This window comes from Globicephala melas, chromosome 13 (genome assembly GCF_963455315.2).
Source record: "Globicephala melas chromosome 13, mGloMel1.2, whole genome shotgun sequence".
In the NCBI taxonomy this organism is placed as follows: Eukaryota; Metazoa; Chordata; class Mammalia; order Artiodactyla; family Delphinidae; genus Globicephala; species Globicephala melas.
In genome coordinates this window covers 77,832,279-77,856,589 of record NC_083326.1, presented here as the reverse complement: position 1 = coordinate 77,856,589, position 24,311 = coordinate 77,832,279, and the positions used below count along the sequence as shown (strand labels likewise).

Genomic DNA, 24,311 nt, shown 5'->3' with positions numbered 1-24,311 from the left:
GCAGGGTCAGTCCTGGTCCCCAGCCCCCCAGTGACTTCTGTCTTTGTAGCAGGGACGTGCTGGAGACAGGAGAGCGAGTCATCGTGACACACGTCTTCTTCGGCCCCACAGTGTGTTATGGACGCTCCAGATCCCGCAACTAGAGACCAACAGGTGGGCAGACAAGTTTGATGGCGGGAACTGAGTGCTGGGAGGCATCTGTCTGAACAGGGAGGCAGGAAGGGTCAGCCGCAGGGAAGGCCTCACACGAGGCTGCTTGGAAGCCAGGCCAGTAGTAATCAGAAAGGGTCCCGGGCTTCCCTGGTGGTGCAGCAGTTGAGAGCCCGCCTGCCGATGCAGGGGACACGGGTTCGTGCCCCGGTCTGCTTCGCCTCTGTCACTGGTATTCAACACCACAGGTCCCTAAGCCTTTTGTCTTGGGCTCTTGGCACGTGTGGCCTCCATCCCACCCCCCTGTAGCGTCCTGCTGAAGTGCCTGAAACGCACCCAGCACGTGTTGTTGGCTGATACCATCCTGCCCGCATGTACATGTATGCTCCTGACTTCTATGAAAAGAGCGGCTAAGCCTGAGGGTACCATCCTGTACGGACCAATGTGGCCTGGGATGTTCTATTAATAAAATCAAGCTAAGAGTGTCTCGTCTGAACTCCTACAAACCTGGACCAACCCAGCCCAAGCACTGACCTCCGGTGGGTGACGAAGTTGTCCAGGTCGGCGTTGCGCACCACCCTCTCGTAGGGCACGTGGGCCGTGATGAGGCTGTGGCAGTTGAAGGAGATGTGCCGCACGGGGTGTCTGGAACAGATGGGAGAGAACGCTTGTCAAGGTTAAGTCCACTGGAACTCAGCACATCCCACCTTTGCTGCTTTGGTCTTGGAAGTCTGGAGCTGCAAAGGACTCTAGAACCACCTAAGCCAGCTTTTTCTTTTACAGAGGAGGCAACCGGGCCCCCAGAGGGGCAGTGTCTGCCTCAGTTCCCAAAGCTAGCTGGAGAAGGCCCCACGCCAAGCCTACTCTGTAAACACGTCTCAACATCCCTGTGCTCACTGGCTGATGCCCTAACACCTTGGTGCGTTGGGACACAGAGGACAAACAACCTGAGACAATTCGGACACACGCAGTGGAGAACAGCGCCATTTCTGCCCCCCCGGCTGGCCGGCCGGCCCTGGGCGAGTCACTCCAGCTCTCTGAGCCAGGTTCCCCAGCGGCAGGCTGTGTTGAGCGGTGCCCTACACAGGCCCGCCAGTCCTGAAGTCAGAGGCTACAAATGATACGTGTACTCTGGGTTGTGAAAGCCATTCAGAAAGTTTTGGAACAAAATGGCTTGAAACCTATGTAGCAAAGGCTTTTGTTCATTCTAAAAACTTTTTTCCAGCGGAGCACTGAGCCAGGAGACACAGGATAAGAAAGATGTCTAATGCAAGCAGATGCCTGCCATCAGAGGGATTCCCAACTGTTAAGAAGGTGAGATCCATTCCCACAAAAAATAACCAGTGTTTCTAGAGCACAAGAGGAGACACAGAATTCAGCACTTGGCAGCAGGAACAGGAGACCGCAGCACGGACTGCAAAGGCAGCCAGGCCGCTGCAGAAGGGCGGAGGGTGGCACAGAGGGGCTGAGGAGGAGTCCCTTCAGGCTGAGCCACGGCTGTGCCAGAGGCAGGGACAGGCGTCTTGGCCACAGCAGAGGATTCTCTCAAGAGGGGTGCCTGAGTCCAGGGTTTGCAGCACCAACTGGAGAAAGTGTGGCTGGAGGACTTCGCTCAGGGCCCAGTGAGGCAGGAGGGATGGAAAACAAAGCCGCGAGGAGGACAGGGAAGGGAGAGCGGGCTGGGGAGGGCAGGAGACCGAGCAACAGCGGGACCAGAGCTTGAGAGGGAATCAGGCCCACCAGCACGCTGTGCCGCGAGGACGCGCGTGAGCACGAGAACCCGGGCGGGAGCCTTGCTTTGGTGGCCGCCTCTGGGACAAGCCACTAAGCACTGGTGAGAACCGCATGTGCACTTACAAATGAGTTAGGAAGGCTGGGACAGGACGACAGTTCTGGGCACGACCTCGCTTAGCCTGGCTTCCCCTGAATGACCCATCCGAGGGAGTGCAGCTTTTCAGGGAGAGAAATGAGATCTGCTGGAGTGCAGGCCTAGTGAACTAAACGGAGCTGCTGGCGGCAGTCCCTGGGGGCCTGGACTGCTGAGGAGGCTGTCCTGGAGGCCAGGTCAAGCCAGCTCTTTAAAACAGAAGGGTGTCCTTAAAGGCAGACGGTTCTGGGCTTCCCAAGCGTGAGTTTTAGTTGCCTTTTGGCACCACCTGGTGGCCACTCAGTGCATCACCACAGCAGGCAGGGAGGGACAGAGCCAACCAAGAAGCGTGGAGGCCACCGTGGTCTGAGAAAGATGCAGGCCCAAGCACCGGTTACGGCCACCCTCCAAGGAAGAAACCAGTTCCTCTTTTGACCTCGTACTTAAGCTAGACTTGTGAGCAGTCTTCATTTTATCACTCTCTGCAGTTAGTGGGGACACGTCTCATCCCAGAGGTGCTGAGGGACAGCCAGGGGAGCTCGGTGCCCGTCTCGCACAGGCATGGGGGCTGGATGGATGTGGGCAACAGGGGAGAGCCTCGGGTCCGCTCCAGCCGACCCCTGCTCCAGGCAAGGCCGCCTCTGCTTTAAAGGTCAGACGCCAGCGCGCAACGTTTAACCGGCTGGGCCACCTTAGTATTCATTTACCTACATCCATACAGCCCTCTGCTGCGCTTGGGAGAACAGCTCTTGAATTTTAGAGCTAAAGGTTAAAGTTACAAATTCCTCCTTAGTTGAAGCCTGAATACTTTCAGTCTGAAGCGCCCTTGTAAACAGTAAGGAAGATCAAGACTTCCTGGAGTGGAGGGGATGGGGGGGGGCCTGGGCCCGCCCCACCTGGGGGCGGATGGGCTGCCTGCAGTGCCCCCGCCCGCCGTCTGGCCCACTGTGGTCTCTACCCGAGCTGGGAGCTGTGGCAGTCTGAACAGTGACCAGCGCCATTTCTGAGCCCATTTCACAGCAGCTGACTTGCAGGGTTCCAGTGAGGACCACGTGGTAACGTGTGGACAGCACTCGCACAGTACCTGGCTCAGTGGCTGACTGATGCCATCATTGCTGCTACTGTGGTTACTGGAAGCACCTGAAGACCCACCTTACCTGGAGTGCACCTCCCACAGCTTCTGGTTCATCCGATAATCCCACACGGAGACCAGGCCCTCCTCGCCCCCGCTGACAATCTTCCAGTCGTCCATCTGGACTGAAGAGACTCCGAGCTGGTGGGCAGAGATGGACAGGGCGATCGTGTCAGTGCGGAGGTCGTGGATCCTCACCCTGCAGGGCCAGAGATGAGCGCAGAGATTAGCATTAGAGCCTGAAATGACGAATTCCTCCTCAGCCATCCTGGTCTGTGTACAGCAACCCTATGAAAACAGAGTATGAAACCCCTCAGTTACGATATCTAAATACTGATACTAAACTTTCACCACCTCCTTAGTGTACTCTCAGAGGAGGCCAAGAGGCACTAGAAATGAACTAGTTTAGAGCACTCCCCACCGTTCAAAGCACAGAATAAGGAGGACTCAGAACAGATACACTGGCTGCCCTGCTGCTCACTTCAGGGGAGACGCCTGCCCTGGGCACAAGCCCATTGCGATGGAGGCTGACCTGACTGCCATGGGGACGTCGGCCTGAGAAGGCTGTCCAGAGGGTAAGTATACTGCCCAGCATGGCAGTTTTGCTGTTCATATAAAAGTCTGTTAAGAGCAAGTTGTAAAACAGCTACATTTGTCTGAAACCTGAACCCTTACCTGGTTGGGAAAATAACACTTTTCGGGTAATTTAACTCAACTTTTAAGTTCATCACCATCTTGTTGGAATTTGGAAAGGCGATGCATGACTAAGCATAACAGAATCGTGATAAGAGTATGTGGACACTTGGCAGTCACTTATCTAAAGTCTTGAGATAATTACTTACCTTGTAATAATCAGAATTTCTTTAAGAACATCTTTAAAAACTACGTTCTATACAAGTATATGCTGAATTTCCACATAAGGATAAATTAGATGAGACAGACAGAAATCTCTTATCCACTAGAAGTACCAACACAGTTCCTGAAATAAGCCACAAGAGCTAAAACTGAATGTGGCAACATTTCAGTACAGGTAAAATTAACAGCCCCTATGCTGCAAGTCACAAAGGAAAAGACAGTCGCTGCCCTGAAAAGATGCCACTAGCTAGCTAGCAGGGGAGCTGGACAAACATGTCTGACACAAATAATGTGGGGAAAAGGGATCATCTCGAACACGTTCTAGGTCCTAAACTCTTACAGGTACATGAGCACGCACAGACACAAAGTATCTTTGCGTGAGGGGAAATTATTTGAACTGGAAATTCTATACCTAGCTCACCTACCAAGTTTGAGGGCATAATGAAGACTTTTTTTTAAACATAAAAGGACTCAATGTGAGCTACCCATGGATACTCTCTGAAAGAAAGTGATGTAGAAGGGCCATGAGGAGCCGACACACACGCCACGGAGGGATATATGAAACAAACACTGAATGTTAGCAGACAGCTTAGAAAGCCCTATTGTGTCAGCTGGGTGGGCAGACGCACACAGGACAAACCCACCTCTTAAGAGCCTCAAGTCACAAAGCAAAACTCAATATAGGGACTTCCCTGGTGGCACAGTGGTTAAGACTCTAGTCAGGGAACTAGATCCCACATGCATGCCGCAACTAAGGTGCCTGCCTGCCACAACTAAGACGCAGCACAACCAAATAAATAAATTAAATAAATAATTTTTAAAAGCAGGTTTGAAAAAGATTTTAAAAAAACCCCTCAATATATGCTACACACGAAGGGCACATTTGCATGTGACAAGGAAGAGGTGACAATTTTAATACCTGAAAAGGTAGATTTCAGAGCAAAAAGCATTAGCCTGAGAGTACTTCAAAATGATGAGAAGAAGGATACAGTTTACTAAATGTTTGATAAAACGTGCCAGGAAAGAAAGAAAAAACCCCACATGATACCCGAAACTAATATAAAACTGTAAATCAACTATATTTCAATTAAAAAACCACACATGGACCTAATTTCTGTAGGTTGATTTTCCCCCCTTTTTAGTAATTCAGTTTCTTTCATCATTATAATCTATTTGGGTTTTTTATTTCTTGAGTTCATTTTTTGAATCTCCATATTTGAAGACCTAGATGAATAAATGACATTGTAGGAAAATAAGAATTATCAAAACTAACCCCCAGGAGACAGAAAATCCAAATAGATCAAGGAACACAGAGCAAGCTGGGAAAGCTGTCGAGGAGCAAGCTGTCCCTGCAAAACAAGAACAAGCAAAATGGGTCCAACCTGGAAGGAACAGACCGCCCCCCCCCCCGCATTCCCCAAACCCCGGGCTACATCTACTGTTCCACAGCACAGCAAAGGGAGGAAAGCTCTGACTCTTTACATGGAGCCAGCGTTGTTATTACGCAAAACCTGACACCGCAAGCATGACGGAGACGACAGATCTGCACCAGTGCTAAGATCTGAATAAAATATCAACTAACAGAACTCACAGCAACACGTTAACCAGCAAGTGGACTCTGTCTAGAATGTCCATTCCTGTGGCCCACCATGCCTCTCTCTCTGACAACAAGAAACCCATAGAGAGAGTCACTTCTGTGGACACTGAAGAGAGGTTTGATGACACAGAACACTTATTCCTAATGAAAAGTCTTTAAAAAATAGTAATCTACTTTTACCAATATTATTTCACATTGTTTTAAAAAAATTAGATACAATTAGATAAAAGAAGAGAAGTGGACAAATTTATCATTAGGGTTGACAATCCAAGGTAATTCAGAATCAAACGTATTTTAATATGTCAAAATCAATAACTATCCTTTGTACAACCACTAGTTTTAAAAATGTAATTGAAGAAAAGATCCCACTTAAATTCGCAATTATAAGCAAAATACCCTGTAACAACTTTCTCAACTTGGAGCTCTACCATATGCATTACACCAACATTAATAACAGAGGGCTCAGAGAGTTAAAACAAATATTCAGGATAGGAAGGCCTTTCTAAACATTACAAAAAAAAAAAAAAAGTCAAGGCAAATGGTAAACTGGGAAAAATGTTTGCACCAGAGGACTAATTTCTTATAAAAAAAATTCCTTCAAATTTATAGTAAAGACTGATAACCCAGGATTAAACTTTAATAAAGTTTAAGAAAAGAAAAAATAGTTCACAGGAAAAGAAGTACTAATGGCTTTTAAACACTGTAAGACGTTCAAGTTCACTGGTAATGAGAATGCACTAAAACTACAATGCAGTAATACCACTCAACCTGCCTACCCAGCAAAGGTAAAGTCTGGTAGTACTCCGAGACCCCTTCCACGCTGGTGAGCCCTGGATAGAGAGGTACTTCTATACGGCTGATGTGAGCACAAGCCCAAAGAAAGTGACTTGGCAATATCCAACAAAATAAAAAATATACTTCACTTTGACTTAGCAGTTCCGCTTCTAGGGTTTTATATAGGCTATATCTAACATACATGTACATCCACATATATACATACAAGGCCATTAGCCACAGTACTTTTTCAGTAGCAAAGATGAGGCTTCTGTTTCAGGCACCCTGTTGACCCTCCCACTGAAAATCACTTCATACTGCTGGATAAGACGTTAACTACATCCTTTCAAGTGCACTGCTGAGCTCACAGAGTAAGCGACCTCCCTAGGGCCCACGCAGAAAACCAGGTTGGAGAGCTCGAGTTGCAATTTTGGTTGCCTCTATGCATGTGCGGTAGGAGTGAGGCTATTGGCAGGTGCCAGTCTCAGGAAGCAACAGGACTGGCTCTTACTGTACCACGGGGGCAAGGCTGTAAGACTGGGGTCCACTCAAAGGGGAGTATTGAGACCTTGCTTTATAAAAAAGCAGTATAGAACTTCTAGACACGAAAACATAATCCCTGCAATTAAACTCATTACATAGGCTAGAAACAGATTAGACAAAGCATTTGTAAATTAGAAAATAAACCTGAAGTTACCTAGAATGGAGCACAAAGAGAGAAACAGATGAAAAACGTGAATGAAGCGTTAAGAGACAGGAAGGATGGAAGGGGATGATGGTTCCAGCTTACGCCCAAAAGAAATCCCAGAAGGAAAAAAATCTAGTGTGTGGCAAAGAAGCGATATTCAAAGTGTTAATGGCCGATGCTTTTCCAAAATGAAAGATAGGCGTACTCACACTCATGAGCTCTAATCAGAATAAATGAAAAGAAATACGTATTACAGAGTATCATAATAAAGTAGGGGAACCGCAAAAGACACAAGGGGTCTCAAAAGCAACCTGAGACAAAAAGACTTCTGATAATCAGACCAACAGGAAAAATGAGAAACAGTATTTACACTGCCATGAATTTGAGTGACTCAACGGGGAAGGCACATAACCTAGCTCCATCAGCAGATGCCAGGTAAAGCCGTGACGGTACATCCGGTACAGTGGAGACCTGCACGGGCATCAGAGAATGAGGCAGAGCTACACATACTGAGGACAGCCGTCGCCCGAACAGTCACACCCAGCGCACCAGGCCCAGCTGCGTGACGGCAGCTGGGGGGCGGGGGAGGGGGGCGCGCATGTGTGCGCAGGCACCCTCTAGAGAACGCCGCAGCACAGCCTCCGCTGAGGAAAGAGAAGCTCCCAGGAGACAACTTCTCCCTATATATACTTCTTTGTGCTTTTGAATTCAAAAGGTTACCTGCTTAAGTTAAAAAAATTTAAAGATAAAATTCTGGAAGGACATACTGGAGCTGGTAACAACAGTTACCTTGGGGAAGAGTCTCAATGGAAGAATGAGGGGAATAAATGCGGCTTTTACTTTTTATTCTAGATGCTGCCATGTTGTTTAAGGAACAAGAACTCGTTCATGACGGGGAGGGGCACCCAGAGGCCTTCACAAGTACTGGTCACACTCTGTTTCTTAAGTGGGTGGGTGGGTGGGTGGCGGGAATGCTCAGGTGTTCCGTTCTTTAAATTGTACACAGCATACCTTGTATACACTCCCATGAGGATGTTTTGTTTCAAATAAAACAGGGTTTTAGAAATCTATAGTCTTATGACACGGGGGTGAGTGAGGTCCATGGCTTCTTCCCTGCTGGCGGCGAGGCTGACTGAGAGCTCCCTTAGTACAGCAGGCCAATCAACACCCCCCCCCCACCCCGCCTCCCCTCTTCCCAGGGAGGGGTCTGTGACCAGAGGGATGCCGAGCGAGCAGGAAGCACACAGAAGACAAAGAGCTCCAGAGCTCCCGCAGTCAGCATTTGCAGACACTAATCTTTAGGCATTTGTGGGTTAGAGAAGGGAGAAAAGGTAAAGTTGCCGTGAAAGGAACTCTGCCTGGAGGCTACAGCTGCACTGCTTACTAATGGGAACGTGAAAAGGAAAGGGGAGGGGGGAGAAATTTTTAGCTTGAGTACTTTTCAGTGCGTATTTGGTTAATAAGGGTCTATTTTGCTCTAGTGATTTTCATAAAGAGCTCCTCTGTTGAATATTTATACTCCATAATTTACAGTTTGGCTGTTAAGGAGACAAAGGCAAACACAAATCTGGTCCAGAAGTTCAAAGTTTGCCATCTGTTTTCCTATTGTATTTAGATACCGGCAGGGATGGCTCCAAACAAAATACACAAATACACCAAAAGATACAGCATTAGTGTATTTTATCACTAAGGAAAACAAAAATGGGCCAAAAAACAGACTCGAACTTCTCCCCACAGGGAAAAAGGAGAAGCACTTAGAAGACATCTCCTCAGAAAGGCACTGCTCTGGTTTCTGGCTGACAGAAAGAGATAGCACACAGCGCGGGGTGCGAAGTCCACGCGAACCCTACGAGTTCACATCATGAAATGCATCTCTGCTTCACACACCTGACGGCGCGGCCCCAGCGTGCACAGCAGCGTTCCCTGGCAGAGCCCATACCCTCAGCGCTCAAATCAAATTCCTGACGTGGGGAAACAGGTAGCACAGCAAATGGGCACAAACATGCCAAGACAACTGATTCCAGGGACAAAAAGAAGCCAACGGTAGACGCTGCGAATCCCTATCCAGCGTGTGTTTCATCAACTTTGCCCGTTGAAAAGAAAAAAATAATTGGTCTGAAAGCTGTAATTGTATTATGTTTAATATTCATGGTTGGGTTTGGAGGGCTGTTCCAACACTCCCTCTCTCCAGCCCCTCTCTAATGAAAATCACACCATAGGAGTCAGCTCAAGCCCGCCAATTAAAACAAAAGACACTGGAACCTTCCAAAGACTCCAACAGAGGAGCATCCATCAGATGGGCAGGAAAACGTGCTGGAACTGAGAGGGAGGCACGCGCTGGCTGGTCCTGTGCTGAGAGCTTTGAATAACTTATTACAACACTTGCAGATGGAGCAAATGTAACATTTACGCCCCACTCACTCTCCCTAACGGCCAGCAGCAGCACCAGAAGCCACCACAACTCTGCATTTGTCAAGGCGAGAAGCTCCGACACTCTCTAATTAGGGGTCACAACTCAGAGCTTGCTTCCCATTGGTTTGGATAAAACAGTCCCATAAAATAATAAGGCAAACTGTATTTGATGGCAAAGATGAAGCCTGTTCAGGCTCTGGCTCAGCAGTTTCATTAAGAAGGACCTGACCTTCAGCTATATTTCTATCCAGAAAATAAAGGGAACAAGCAAGACGGCATTAAAACAGTCTCTCTTTTTTTAAATGACCAAATTAATCAAGAAAACTCATTTTTTTTTAAGAAATCAATAACATGATTGTTTTGTCTCATCGAACCTATATTAAAGAGGATTTTTAAAAACAACGTTATATGCCCAAATTAGTAGCTATAACATATATACAGCACCAATGATGGCCTTTGGTGAACGATTCATTTTTAATAGCAACTAGAAAGACATGTATTTTCAGGTAGAACTGCCCAGTTTAATCCAAGCAGGCTATGGTTAGAGCTCTACGTACTGTAAAGCTGTATCTCGGAAGCTTAGAGTTCTTTGCTTATTGCCCATAAAGAGTAATAAGCCCCTTGGACTGATCGCTCGACCTTTCTGGACCTGTTTCCTTAGCTGGGCCAGCTATTAGATGGTCTTAAAGAGCTCTGCTAGACCGAAAATTCTGCAACCCTTACGAGCCAGCCCATACCACCACCAGTGGACAAAAATGATGTATGGAAACACAGAAACATTCAGCTTACTTTAATAAATCCTTTTAAATTTCAATCAGATGAGTGTACCTAGAGTAAGCTCTCTATTTTATGGTCAACTGATTTTCAACAGTGGTGCCAAGACAACTCAATGGGGAAAAAATAGTCTTTTCAACAGATGATGCTAGGACAATATATATCTACATGCAAAAAAGAATAAGGTTGGACTCCCACCTCACACCATATACAAAAATTAACTCCAAATGCATCATAGACCTCAGTGTAGGAGCCAAATAAAAATTCTTTTAAGTAAACATAGGAGTAAATCTTTGTGACTCTGGGCTAGGAAATGGCTTCTTCAATATGATATGATATTGCTATATGATACCAATAGCACAAATGACTAAGAAAAACTGGATAAATGGAATTTCATCAAAATTTAAAACTTCTGTGCTTCAAAGGACATTATCAAGTGTGAAAAGACAACCCATAGAACGGGGAGAAATATTTACAAGTCATATCTGATAAGAGGTTGGTATCCAGACTATACAAAGAACTCTTGCAACTCAATAAATAAAAAGACAACCTAATTAAAAAATGGGCCAAGGATTTGAATAGACATTTATCCAAAGAGGCCAAAAAGCACATGAAAGGATGTTCAACAACATCATACCTTTAGGACAGCTATAATCAGAGACCATAGCAAGTACTGGTAAGGATGTGGAGAAACTGGAACCCCCATACACTGCTGGTGGGAATTGTAAGATGGTACAGCCACTTTGGAAAAGAGTCTAGCAGTTCCTCAAACAGTTAAACATAGGGTTATATAAGCCAGCAATGCCACTCCTAGGTATATATCCAAGAGAACTGAAAATATATGTCTACACAAAAATATGCAGTTGAATGGTAACAGCAGCATTATTCATAATAACCAAAAAATGGAAACAACCCAAATGTTAACTGATGAATGAATAAGTAAATGTGGTATACCCATACAATGGAATATTACTTGGCCATAAAAAGGAATTAAGTGGTGATTCAAGCTACAACACAGGTTTATCTTGGAAACATTATGCTAAGTGGAAGAAGCCAGTCACAAAAAGTCACACGTTCTATGATTCCATTTATATGAAGTATCTAAAACAGATCCGTAGAGGCAGGAAGTGATTAGTGGTTGCCTAGAGCTAGAGAAGTTGGGGGGACATGGAGACTGACTGCTAATGGGCACAAGGTTTCTATTTGGGGTGATGAAAATGTTCTAAACCTGACCTGGTGATGACTGCACAACCTTGTGAACTTTACACTGGATTGTATAATTTAAATTAGTGAATTGTAGGTATGTGAATTCTATCTCAATAAAGCTAAAAATTTTTTAAATCAATTTAAGATTACAGGAGGAAAAGCAGTGGGATTTGTTGGCTCAGTGCATGTTGCTCTGGCAGCCCACTAACAACCTGATGTACGCCCTTACCACCAACTCTTCTTTTTGGCCCCGCCATGCCGCCTGCAGGATCTTAGTTCCCTGACCAGGGATTGAACCTGGGCCATGGCAGTGAAAGCGCAGAGTCCTAACCACTGGACCGCCAGGGAAGTCCCACCCTTATCACCAACTCTTATTTTGATTCTCCCCAGCAGAGCATTCTCTGGTCTAGATCCCTGATTTCATTCGTTAGAAATGAGCAGATCCCAGATGAGAAGACTAAGAGCAACAGAATGGGAAGGGACCCCCTTTAATACAGCCCTCTACTGCCAACTAAACAGTTTATTTAAATTATTTAAAGAGAGTAGGAGTTCTGCATCTGACCTAAAGTAAGCCCATTACTGCCTCTGTCTTCTGCTGCTACAACCCAAACCTCTGGACAAAACACAAAAAGCAAACACCTGAGGACCCTGGGGAGTTGACTCACTACAGTGGATTGTGGGGGAAGTGGCCACGGAGGAAGGGGCCGTGGGGAAAGGAGTTTCTCTCTCACAGCCTCACCCCGAGTGTGAGCTCCTATAGCACAGCTGTGTGGTAGCTAAAACGCTAACAGAAACACCCTCTTTCTGAAGAACCAAGGAGAGAAACCCCTAAGTCCAAAGAACGTGGGTGTGGCATTTTTGGGGATTCCCCCATCTCTTTTCTGTCTGGTTTTGCCCCAAGACAGTCCCTATTCACAGAGCTGCATGGTGGTAGGGATGCCAGCAGGTGAAACCCTGAGAGAAACCCCATCTTCTCGTCAGAGGCCCAGGGGACAAGGGCCCTGAAAGCTAGGAATCACAGGGATGAAGAGAGGGAGGAACTGGAGACGGGGAGCCCGTGATACCGCGTGCGACCCCGCGCGTGGCCCAGGCGCAGACCCAAAGCAGTACAGCAAAGGCTCAGTTAAGATTTCAACCACTGCCAGCTCAGACTAACCTCTGGGTGGCACGTGTGCAGGGCAGTCAGAGAAGCACAGCAAAGGTTTTGGAAATTGAACTGACACTGGAATCACCACCCACAGAAGGGAAGACACAACTTGCAGTCTGAACCTAACCAGGGGGACTGCCTGTTTAAAACAAAAACAAAACTCAACATCCTCCAGAGGATTATGTAACAGGATCGAAAGTGGACACAAAATGTCCAGGATACATCCAAAATTACTTGACATACCCCCACCCCAAAAGCCCCAGGAAAATGTGACCCATTCTCAAGGGAAAATGTCAACCCTAAAATAACCCAGACTTTTGGAATCATCAGTGACTTTAAAGCAGCTATTGTAACTATATTCCATGAGGTTAAGGTACAATGATAAGAATGAATGAAATTCTGAGCAGAGAAACAGAAACAATGGAAATTTTGAACCAAAAAAGTATAAAATCTGAAATAAAAAATTCACTAGATGGGTTCAACAGCAGAATGGAGGTGACAGAGGAAACAGTTCATGAACCCAAAGTTAAATCAGTAGATATGTGCAACTTGAAGAGTGTAAGGCTTAGGAAAGAAAATGAATAGAGCTTCAGTGACCTGTGGGATAATATCAAAAAGTCTGTTCTTCACATCACTGAAGTTCCAGAGGAGAGGGGAAAGGGATCAGTGTGGAAAAAAATATCTGAAGAAATAATGGCCAAAAACATCCCAAATTTGGTGGAAGACATAAATTTACAGATTCTAAATGTTCAGTGAACCCCAAAGGTTAAACTAAAGAAACAAAACAAAAAAACTCACAGTGGTCTATTTCCTGCAGACTTTATCTTGGTAACCCATTCAAGTTTCTCATAACTGTTCTAATTCCTAAGATTTATTTTTGCCTTCATTGAACAAATACAGACTTTTATTTAATTGAAAACACCATCCAATTCAAGAAGCACCATTACTTTATGTAATATTTTAACATGCTGCCATTTGTAAGATGTTATTATAAAAGACACATCTTGATTTTCATAGATGTGAAAATGTAAAGAAAAAAAAAGTGCATCTCAGAATAAATGCAAAACATACACAGTTAAGCCCTCTCTGAGCACTAGACAGACACTGTGGTAAGACACAAGCGTCCTGTCCTAACACCGGATGCACACCGCTCCCTCCTGTAATGTTACTTACCACTCTTTCTTCTTGGCTTAGCAGGAAAGGACAAAATACGCATTGAAAAAACCTCATTGATCTGTAGTGTTAAAACTCTTGTGCAGAGCCCCACCTATATAACCCCACTTTATAACCCTTCCCTCCCAGCGAGGGAAAAGTACAATCCAACCATAACTCAGTTCCCACCCTGATCATTCTCTTAATCTTTATCAGACTCTACTTAACCTCTAGTGACAAGCTAGGTGAGCTATTTGTTTCATTTTTAATTTCAGCTTATACCCACCCCCCCAAAAAAAACCAACTCCTTAGAAAATTCCACCCATGTTATTAGCAAAGTTACTCAAGCTGATTTCCTTAAAGAAACATTATTTTTGTTTTAACCTTGGACAGTTTTATGTACCTTTCGAGTCCATTTCATTCTCAAGTTATTTATAAAGTACTAAGAGAATGCAATAGAAGTTCAGTTTTTTAAATAAAAATGGAGGTTCCAAGGTTTTTAAACTGCATCTGTCATGAAGTGATAGCCACCTAGCTCTCTTCATAGTATTTGCCCCCTCCGTCCCACTTCTGAAATAAAACATAAGCTGTACAAGCCTGGGTGTGCATCTCTGATGAGTTCCTACTCATAGCTATTAAGTCTCTGGGAAAAACCCCACAAGACATACCTCTATCACTTAAAAGTCTAGAGTCCTTATTCCTTCCTTTTTCCAGATGTATAGTGCTTTTAAGCCCCATGTTTGAAATTCATATTGCTAACCCTGTTAATGTGAGTCATAAAGAACAATCTTATATATGATGGCAAGCCTCGGCGGTACCGGTAGCGGTCAAATAGCCGGCACACGGATCTACAAGTGGCCCTGATTAAATGCCATTTTGGATAGCCCCCTCCCCAACTCCAAGTCCCAAGTCTATTCTTTTCATCCAAAAAGACAAAGGGTGTAAAAAAACCCACAAAAAACGTAACTGGTTTACTAATAAAATGGCTTTTAACGTGGTCAGGTCTGGCCTTCAAAATGACCAGAGAGCCCTTTACACTGCACATTCGGCTTCTCCTCTGGCAACGGGGAGCATGGTCAGGCAGCCCTGCTCCAGAGGAAAACGTCAGCTTTACCGAGTATGTACAGGCCTCCTCACTGACAGCAGGACGTGCAGCTGACAATGGTCATGACAATCTGGCTGTAACTGTGCTTCTGGAGCTAATGAGGTTACGTTATATAGAAAGCAGAGGTCTCTTCTCTGGAACACCATTTTGGTTTCCTGGGAGCCTAGCTGTGGTTGAACACCTAAATGGTCATGCTGTCAACAAACTCTGAAGCATAACCTACAATCCCAAACCCTTCCATCTGGATGCCCCACAGAGCCCTCTGCATTTGCTCTCCTGGAAGGCGAAGAGCTGTTAGGTCCCTGTGGGTAGATCCTATCAGATAAGCTTGAAGCCTTTGTACAGCTCAGTCAGAACTGAAAATGGGAGAGTAAAACTATAAACTGATGTGTTTCATTTGCTGTGCCACAAGTGGGGCCACTTATCAAGCCTAGTTTGTTTTCTTTTTTTTCAGAGAGAAAAACTGCCTGGACATACACTGAGGAGTTCAATTCTCAAGCATGAGAAGTATCAGCTGTTTTAGGAGGGCTCGAGGAAAAAAAGATCAGGTATTTTCTTTCAATAAAGCATACTCACATCTTTTTGCTCTCTGGGAGGGAGATAGTAGTAGTGAAGGTCAGAAGTTGAAAATATTATCTGACAAAATAATTATTTTTGCAAGCTGCTGCACTGGTACGACAGAGGTCTGGGATTTGGCACAAAGGAGGACCCGCCTCACGATCTGATACCCCACCAAGTGGCCCGCCACCTGCAGCCCGGGGCTGGCCAGGGGAGGGGGCGCCAGCTGAACCTGGCCTCCAGCCACGCTACCTCTCTTCAGGGCACTGGATCAGACATGACAGATAACCAGTCAAAAAAAGAAGAAAAAGGAAGAAGAAAGAAAAGGAAAAGACAAGGGGGAGAGGGAAGAGAAAGGAAAAAAGCCTAAAATTTGGACTCAGACAGTCTTTTCAAACACTTTAATCCTTCCATGCTGATGGGTCCTGGAGCGGCCGGAGCTGGCACTGGACCCTGTACCGGGAAAATCCAACTCCCTAAGCCAATACGTTAAAGGGAAGACTGCTAATCAGCTAAATAGAAACTGGAATCTGTTCACATGAAGTCTCTTTTTTTCCCCCATCACCGGAGGGACACCATAGTGGTCTGAAACACACTCTTGACATCATTTGGCAGGCAAACCTATTTTGCTGAACATGATTCATCCCTTAGGTTGTTGTTTTTAATATTAGAAAGTGAGCTTTTAAATGCCAAACAAATTTTACAGCAGGGAGACAAAAGATATTCCAAGTGGTCTCACTGGACCTTCCACCAACTGCGTCCACCAAATGGCCTAAAAGACAACCTTCCCATGGTGTTTCAGAAATGAGGCAGAGACGCAACTCCATCCAACTATTACCTAATACAAGACTTTGTTCTCCAAGTTCACAGGGATGGTATTTATGGGATCAGGGCTGAACTCAGGTGGGCAGAGATGTGAGTGAGAAGTGAGGAGGGTGAGCTGGGGAGGAAATCAGTGAGCTCAGTGGAGGCCGAGCGGCCAGGCCTCAAGAGAAGCTGCCTGTGGCTCTAAGATGCGACTCTACTGACACCTACCTCCTGTCCATGTTGCCACTGACCATGAGATTGGGAGGGCTGTCCCGGAGGTTGACGCAGGTGAAGTCGCCAAGCGCGTTGCCCAGCTTCGAGAGGCAGCGTTCTGCTTCCAGGCTATACACCAGGATCTGGGGAGGAGGAAAAACACGTGGGTGTGCGTTAGGGGCAGCAGGCCTGCACAAACAATTTCCACCCAGCGTCGCCCCGGGGCACGGTCACAGCACCAACTCCCATTAGAGAAGAGGCTCTAATACTCCATTTCCTGACCACTTCCAGGTAATGACAGTATAAGGATGGCTCTTAGAACAACAAAAGGAAACACAAGAGAAAAGAAAATCCAAAGAATTCCAGGCCAAGGTGCAAACAAACTCATAGGACACAAAAAAATGCCAAATGGGGAAATTCGGTATCCCAATTTCTTAACACAGAAAAAGAAGCATGGAAACTAAGGGTCACTGACTGCTTCTGATTAGTTAATGGGGGAGGCTAACAAGAAGTCTGTGTACAGGTTCTCTCTCTCTTTTCCCCCTCGGTATTTATACCACAGAAGGTAAAAAGAACAAACAGTATAAGCATCCAGGATGATGAAGCTTGTACAGTTAACCACTAGATGATTCCTTTAGATTAAACTACAAACCAAAACATAGTCTTATTCCCAAACGTTAAAAAAAAATTTTTTTAATTGAGGTATAACTGATATTCCCCAACATCTCTCTTCAGTCACTCTCCACCAGCTAATTATAGTAAGCTCTGTTCCATAAGGTATGGAGGCAAGTAAGAGAGTATCCTTGATCTCTAGACAATGTATTCATTACATTTGAACACTGCCTTTTCTCCAGCAAATGGGGAAACAAGGATGATTCATAAGGAATCTTTCTGAAGATTATTTAAGTCTTTTACTAAAAAGATCTTAGTAATTCAATTAACATTAAGTGCTTGCCATGGGTCAGTAATTGTTGTAAGTACTGAAGACATAGTTAGTCCTTGCACCCAAATTCACTGTTCAAAATCCTCCTCATTTAAACACACACACACATGTGAGCATACGTTATATTCTGTTGATCATGTGGTTAAAATTAATCACTGAACTCAAAAGTTTTAATGTTAATATTTTGTAGAGTCTCCTCTCTTAGCCCACACATGAAAATGATGTGCTATTTTTTCTTATTAACCTATACATTTATCAATTATCAGTGTACAGATTCCTATTTTAGTACTGAGAGGTTAATAAATTGACTCCACCTTGAAAACCATTGATCTCATTGTTGACACATATTTCTAACAATTGAATCTTTGGAAATTCCTAATAGTCAAAACAACACTATAATATTAAGTAAAACTGCTCACGGTATCTGAAAGGAAAGAGAGCAATTTCAAAATGTAAAATGCCTTTTTTCTTTTTTCTTTTTTTGCGTTACGCGGGCCTCTCACCGCTGCGGCCTCTCCCGTTGCGGAGCACAGGCTCCGGACGCGCAGGCTCAGCGGCCATGGCTCACGGGCCCAGCCGCTCCGCGGCATGTGGGATCTTCCCGGACCGGGGCACGAACCCGTGTCCCCTGCATCGGCAGGTGGACTCTCAACCACTGTGCCACCAGGGAAGCCCGTAAAATGCCTTCTTAATCCCTAAAGACCATAGAGAACAAGCTAAATTTATTTTTATTTTCATGCAGTTGAAAATAAAAGTTTCTGAGAAAATTTCAACTGTAAAATATCCAAAATAAGATTCTTCTTCCAAGTATGGACATAGAAATAAATCAAATCTTCCATCTACAGTAAATATCCTAAAAATTACATGAAAATCGGTTCCTGGAGGGAGAAAAAAAAAAAAAAACACCAGCAATGTCATGGTCTACCCTGAAAGTAACATTCTGCACTTATGTATCACTATACAGCTTTCAAGAGGGCTTTTGGACTCAATCTCTTCTTCTTTTTAAAATACTTCAACATCTATAGCAGGAAGAAATGTTCCATGATAAATATAAGAATTAAAATCTGATATTGAGTCTGTTCCTATGTCTTTATACTTTTTTTTTTAGAAGTTCTTTTTTGACAAGAGGATAGATCATTTCTGAATGAAACAGTGGGATCTAATCCCTCTTCAAAAAGACTGCAAATTCATCGTATAAGTTAGTAGTCAGGAGTCAAGTATTTTCTAAAATGTTTAATAATTCAATGAATCAGAACTATCCAAAGAGTACCTTGACCATTACGTTTAGTTAAAGACCGCAGAGATTAGAAAACACATTACCCATCTCAGAGGCGGTTCTTCCCACGTTACGAGTCCCTCAACAACCTTTAGCATCTCTCTCTCCCCTCCACGCTCTCTCTCTTTTAATAAGGTTGAGCAAATGGGACTTCATTTTATCTGATTGCCACAGACTAGTGAGATTAATTATTCATGCTCACACTCTCCCTCTTGTTAAGACCATGCATTAGACTAATTTTTCTCTTTATTGCCCTAGTTGGGTGAGTCTCAACCCACGGCCACTTGACTCACTCTCAGAAGTGTATGGATATGCTGGAAAGAAGGAAAAAACAACCCATAGCTAAAATCTTGGAGAAAATGTTCTGCACCAATGTGACCGCCAAATCAATAGATGTTGCTGGGGATATTTTTCTTAAGTACCACATGTATATTACAAAAGGGTTTAATCAGTGATAAAGGCGCAAATTTGTATAGAAGTTGGATGTTTCTTTAAGAATTATCTAAACTGACTGAACCATGTTGTGTATTTTACAAAGGTAACTGCAGGAGACGCAGTGTGTAGTCCCGGACGCTGCAGGCTCTACTCCTTTCTCTTTGGCTTCCAGGGAGATCTAGAGGGCACCTGGTGGAAGCAAGCATTGTTTAAAAAGAACTTTCTGTTTTTTCCTTCTTAGAGATGTTAAGGTATTTTCACAAATCCTAGTCTTAGAATCCTAACTTTCATTTTTGTCAATTATTCAGATTTCTCTGAAATTTCTAAAGAATCTGTGTTTTTTTCTGATTTCAAACATAATATATCTTGTGTAACCTTCTGGATAGCCATCTCTCAGGAATAACCACTTTAACAGTTTAGTGTATACAGTTGTCCCTTGGTATCCATGGGGGTTTACTGCCGGGACCCCCCGGATACCAAAATCTGCCCACGCTCAAGTAAGTCCCTTATATAAAATGGTGTACTATTTGCATATAACCTACATCTTCTCATCTACTTTAAATCATTTCTAGATTACTTACAACACCTAATATGATGTAAATGCTATGTAAATAGTTGCTGGTGCTCAGCAAATTCAAGTTTTGCTTTTTGGAACTTTCTAGAATTTTGGGGGGAATATTTTTGAGCCGAGGTTGGTTGAATCAGTGGATTCGCAACCTGTGGATGTGGAGGGCTATGTACTGCTAGACTTTTTCTATACACGTCTGTCTTGTCTGTGGCGCGCACACCCTCTCTGTGTATAAAATTATTTTTTTCTCTCGATGGGACTGTCGTTCTACAACTTGTTTTTCCTACTAAATAACATGAGAGTTCTTTCCTCGTCAGTACCTATACATAGATCTTGTTCTTTTTAAAGGCTGCATAGAACTTGTCTATGGATATATGATTCCATATTGATGTATATTTGGGTTGTTTCTAATATTTTAGACAAAATAAATAATGCTGTAATTCTTTCAACAGCCAGTAAACAAATGTTTATGACTCTTCTCTGTGCAGCAGGCACTGGAATGAACAGGGAGGGTGGATGATGTGCAGGAGCCTGGCTGGCTGCCAGCTGAAACAATCCACCTCTTCACCAGCTAGTGCACAGCCACCAACTGTCCTGGTCCGCCATTTGTGGGGCTCGCCTCTCTAAGGAGACCCACCTTACAGCCATGTCCTAGCAGGTGGTGGTGTAACAGTAGGGGCAGCAGTGTAGAGTCAGGATGGAGGTGGTGGCCACAGGCCTGACATCTGGGAAACATCGGCAACGCCCCGGTGCAGGCAGGCCCCGCCCCTCCCAGGTGTGACCCGGACCATTTAGTGTGCCTAGGACTGGCTTTCCAACCAAACCATGAGGAAAGGGATAAGAAATGGCTACTGCCCCTGCAGTGGGGTGAGCTCAAGGCAGGCCAACTTCCTCTTTCACCCATTAAGAACTGGACTTAGCAATACAAACATTTCCTAATCTGGGACTGCTATTAGCCTCATAATGAAACAGGAACCACTGTATACAGAAATAGCTATGAAGAGATTACAGAGCCTTGCAGTCCCAGACTTTTGGCTGTGTGCTAATGACTGAAAAAAGGAATTCCATTTGTGTTTTCTTTAAGTTTACCACAATAGTGAGTCTTCCTCACACTCCTATGTGTCATCTGCCAAAGGCATTACACCACCACCACCGTCAACCTGAGCAGCGGGCTCACCGCCTCAGGACCCCAGGCACTGCCTTTCCAAAGGGGTGAGGAGTTGTCAGAAGGCTTCCTTACAAGACTATAGCTTTTCAAAAGGCGTTGTGAATTAAAGATAATTTGTCTGCCACCATCTAAAAAAAAGGGAAGCGACAGAGAGAGAAAAGGTTAGGAGACGCTGTGCTGGATTGCAGCGAAGTAAAAGATTAAAAAAGGCATGGGGAGGAAGATTTGACTGAAATTCCTGGAGATAACAAAGTCTACCTACTTTCTTTTCTGATCTCTAACAACCCACCTCCATCACTACCACATATATTTTGCCCTTCTGAGGGGGTAAAGTCATGATAAGAAGCCAAATTCTAGAGAGTAAAGAAAATAATCCTCATGGTCTCTCCTCTTCCATCCCAATTAAGCTTACTGTGTGTTCTCTTTGAGCCCTTAGCAGAGTTTATTCCCTCTTGTCAGCGCTGAAGGTATTCACCATCTACGCACCCCATCTGGTGTCCCCAGGGGGCCACCTTGAACCGTACATTTGCTTCCTCCAACTTTTCCCCAGACCCATGGTTCTCAAACACTGGAGGGTAGGAGGGTCACCGAGGAGACTGTGATTTTAGCAAGCCAGCTAAGGCACTGTTACCAAGCGCCATGCCACATATTGTAAAACACTGTCCTAGACTCAGACTGTAAGTTCCTTGGGGCAGCAATCCTATCATTCATTCCTGCAGCACTGACCAAGGGCCAGCACGTGCCAGGTACTCAGTAAGTGCTTGTAGATTAACTGACTGGTACACATTTATCAGGCAAACCCAGGGGTTACCATGGTCTGGTACATAGTAAGTACTCAGATAGTTCTTGTTTTGCTTAACACATTCCCCCATTTCTGGATGCCTAATCTTGCTGCTGGCTTGTACAAAGGAACCCCTTTCCTTGTACTCAAAACAGAAGGTTCCACAGATCTCTCTCCACAGTCTCCAGATTCCAGAACTCCCAAACTGTATCCAGGCCCAAGGTTCCACCTCTGACAACACAGCACACTATGAATGTCTAGAATGTCTGGGAAACCATCCTGTTTACAACACTGAAGATTCAGTCTAGTAAACATTCCTGTAAACATTCTGTTTAACTCCTACGAAACCCGAGAAAGTCCGAGGAGGCAAAAATGAAGAGAGCACTACAACCCGAAAGGGAAGTAGCACTCACATCAGGGGCTGCTCTGGGGGCGTCTGCCAGCGTCAGAGCCTGGACAACTGGGGAAATAGGAGGCAAGGTTTCCAGCCAGTGCCAGGTGGAACCAGAACTGATAAGTCTGCCTAAAGCTGGGCCCCTTGGACAGCTATGTACACTCAGCAAAAAGCAAGATAGGAACAAAAATCTATCCACTGGTGAAGAGAGCCTACATGGCAACTTGCCTGTCTCAGGTTCAGCTCAGGATGGAAAATGTTTGCCCTCGGCCTGCAAGCCTCACGCAGGTTGGGAGTTTGAAGTTATACTACCTGCAAGGCCAAAAGACCCCAGGTCTAGTAATAAAAGTACTTTCATGCTGGTGACATGCTTCCTGGTACCTGGCAGAATCTTCTCAGGAGGAAGATCCTCTCAACCCAGGCCCCACAGGAGATCTACAAATCAAGATCAGCCAAATGTGAGTTCACAATTAAAGTTTTTTCCCAACACAGAAACAGCTCATCACAAGTGAGAGACAGAAAACAGGCTTCCAAGGATATCAGATGTTTATCAGATGAAGAAAAATATGCATGCTGGAAATGTTTACAGAAATAAAAGAGGGTGAGGGGTCAAAAGCAGCAAAACTGATTAAGTAGCTTTGAAAAACAAAACAAATAGAATTTCTAGAAATTAAAAAAAAAAAATCAGGGGACTTCCCTGGTGGTGCAGTGGATAAGACTCTGCACTCACAATGCAGGGGGCCCTGGTTTGATCCCTGGTCAGGGAACTAGCTCCCACGTGCATGCCGCAACTAAGAAGCCCACGTGCCGCAACTAAGGAGCCTGCGTGCCGCAACTAAGGAGCCCACGTGCTGCAAATAAGACCCAGTGCAACCAAAGGAAAAAAAAAAAATCAATGGATGAGTTAAACGGAGTCCAAGAGAGAATCTGTGAACTGGAAGACAAAGATGAAGAAATTATTGAGGACGCAACACAGAGAGATGGAGATGGAAAAGATGAGTGAGTGAGGAAGAGCACAGAAGGGAGAACAAGTTGGTCTAGCACACATCTAACCTGAGTTCTAGATAGAAAGAATAGAGAGAATGAGGGGAAATTTCAACAAGGCAATGGCTGAGACTTTCTGCAACTGAAAGGAAAGAAGTGCAAGAGAACCCCAAACAGGGAAAATAAAACTAAATCCACACCTAGAGACAGCAGAGTGAAACCATAGAAAATTAAAGACAAGGAAAAACCAGCCAAAAGAAGAGAAAAAGTCCTAAATGGGAATGACAGTTAAACAACTTCTCAGTAATAACAGTGGAAGTCAAACCAATCACCTCTTCAAAGGTCTGAGAGAAAACACCTGTCATCCTGGAATGATAAAGGACTAGTAAAACCACCTTTCAAGAATGAGTATGAAATAAAGATGTTCTGGGATAAAAATACCGAGCGCAGAGAGCACTTGTGGCCAAGAGACCCTCACTACACAATATACTTTTGGAAGATATAAAATCATTCCAGAATAAAAGGTCTGAAATGCTGGCAAGAACAGTGAGAGAAGATTCAGGTAGATGTGCACGAATATATGCGAATGTTGACTATACACAACAACAATGCTGATTTGGGGTTAAATAAATAGAATAAACTCTATCTAGTCATTATTATTCCAAACAGTCAAGTGCCATGCATCAGGGCAAAGTACCAGGAGCACAAAGATGACAGGTGCACGGGGGACCTCCAGCATCATGGTTTGGAGTGAACAGATACTTTCTTGGATACCTGTACCGTGTTTGGCACAAAGGAAGGACTCAGTATCTATTTGCTGAAAGAATGAATAAGTGCTGCACACCTCTGCCTGTGTCGATTACAGGTGAACGACACACCAGCCTTACATTAAAGATATCCCCCCCCACAGATGAACACATTAAGTCAATTTGCTTTCCACCAACAGCAGTATATTTAGCTGGTTCATAAGTGGGAAGTACAGTTTTATTCCATACAGAACTCAAAGTACAAGACTAGTAATGCTCAACTTAAAAAAAAAAAAAAAGACAGAAGAAAAAGACCTCTCAGTCTTTGGGGTAGAATTTACTCATGTAAACGACCCAAGCTGCTCTTCTGACCCAACATAAATATGACCCTCAAAAATGTGCTCAAAAATTCTACTACAAAAAATGCAGGGTCTGCATATTGATGTTCACGTACAAAGCTAAGTGAACAGTCTCTATAAATTCACAGATGAGCTAAGATTGTAAAAAACGATGAGAAAGACAGTTGGGGAGGGAAGGCGAGCTAGTGAGAAAAGAGTAAATCATACAAAAAACAGCCAA

General features: G+C 44.5%; 1 protein-coding gene and 1 long non-coding RNA gene across 3 annotated transcripts in view; one reads left to right on the top strand and one right to left on the bottom strand.

The window, feature by feature from the left end:
- The window catches only part of FBXW8 (F-box and WD repeat domain containing 8), a 113,933-nt gene that overhangs the window by 2,978 nt on the left and 86,644 nt on the right, over positions 1 to 24,311 (bottom strand). The window contains exons 8-10 of the mRNA XM_030860419.3: positions 16,453 to 16,580; positions 3,175 to 3,348; positions 685 to 795 (exon numbers count right to left, since the gene is read on the bottom strand). Coding sequence (XP_030716279.1) covers positions 685 to 795; positions 3,175 to 3,348; positions 16,453 to 16,580 — 413 coding nt within the window. The remainder of the gene's footprint in view (positions 1 to 684; positions 796 to 3,174; positions 3,349 to 16,452; positions 16,581 to 24,311) is intronic.
- On the top strand, positions 50 to 20,080 carry LOC115855311 (uncharacterized). 2 transcript variants are annotated; one of them, XR_009566349.1, is made up of 5 exons: positions 50 to 153; positions 1,376 to 1,464; positions 3,052 to 3,724; positions 15,314 to 15,407; positions 15,521 to 20,080. It is a non-coding gene; the product is annotated as an uncharacterized lncRNA (long non-coding RNA). The 2 variants fall into 2 exon arrangements; XR_009566350.1 differs by lacking the exons at positions 15,314 to 15,407; positions 15,521 to 20,080 and adding exons at positions 7,916 to 7,984; positions 8,801 to 11,501.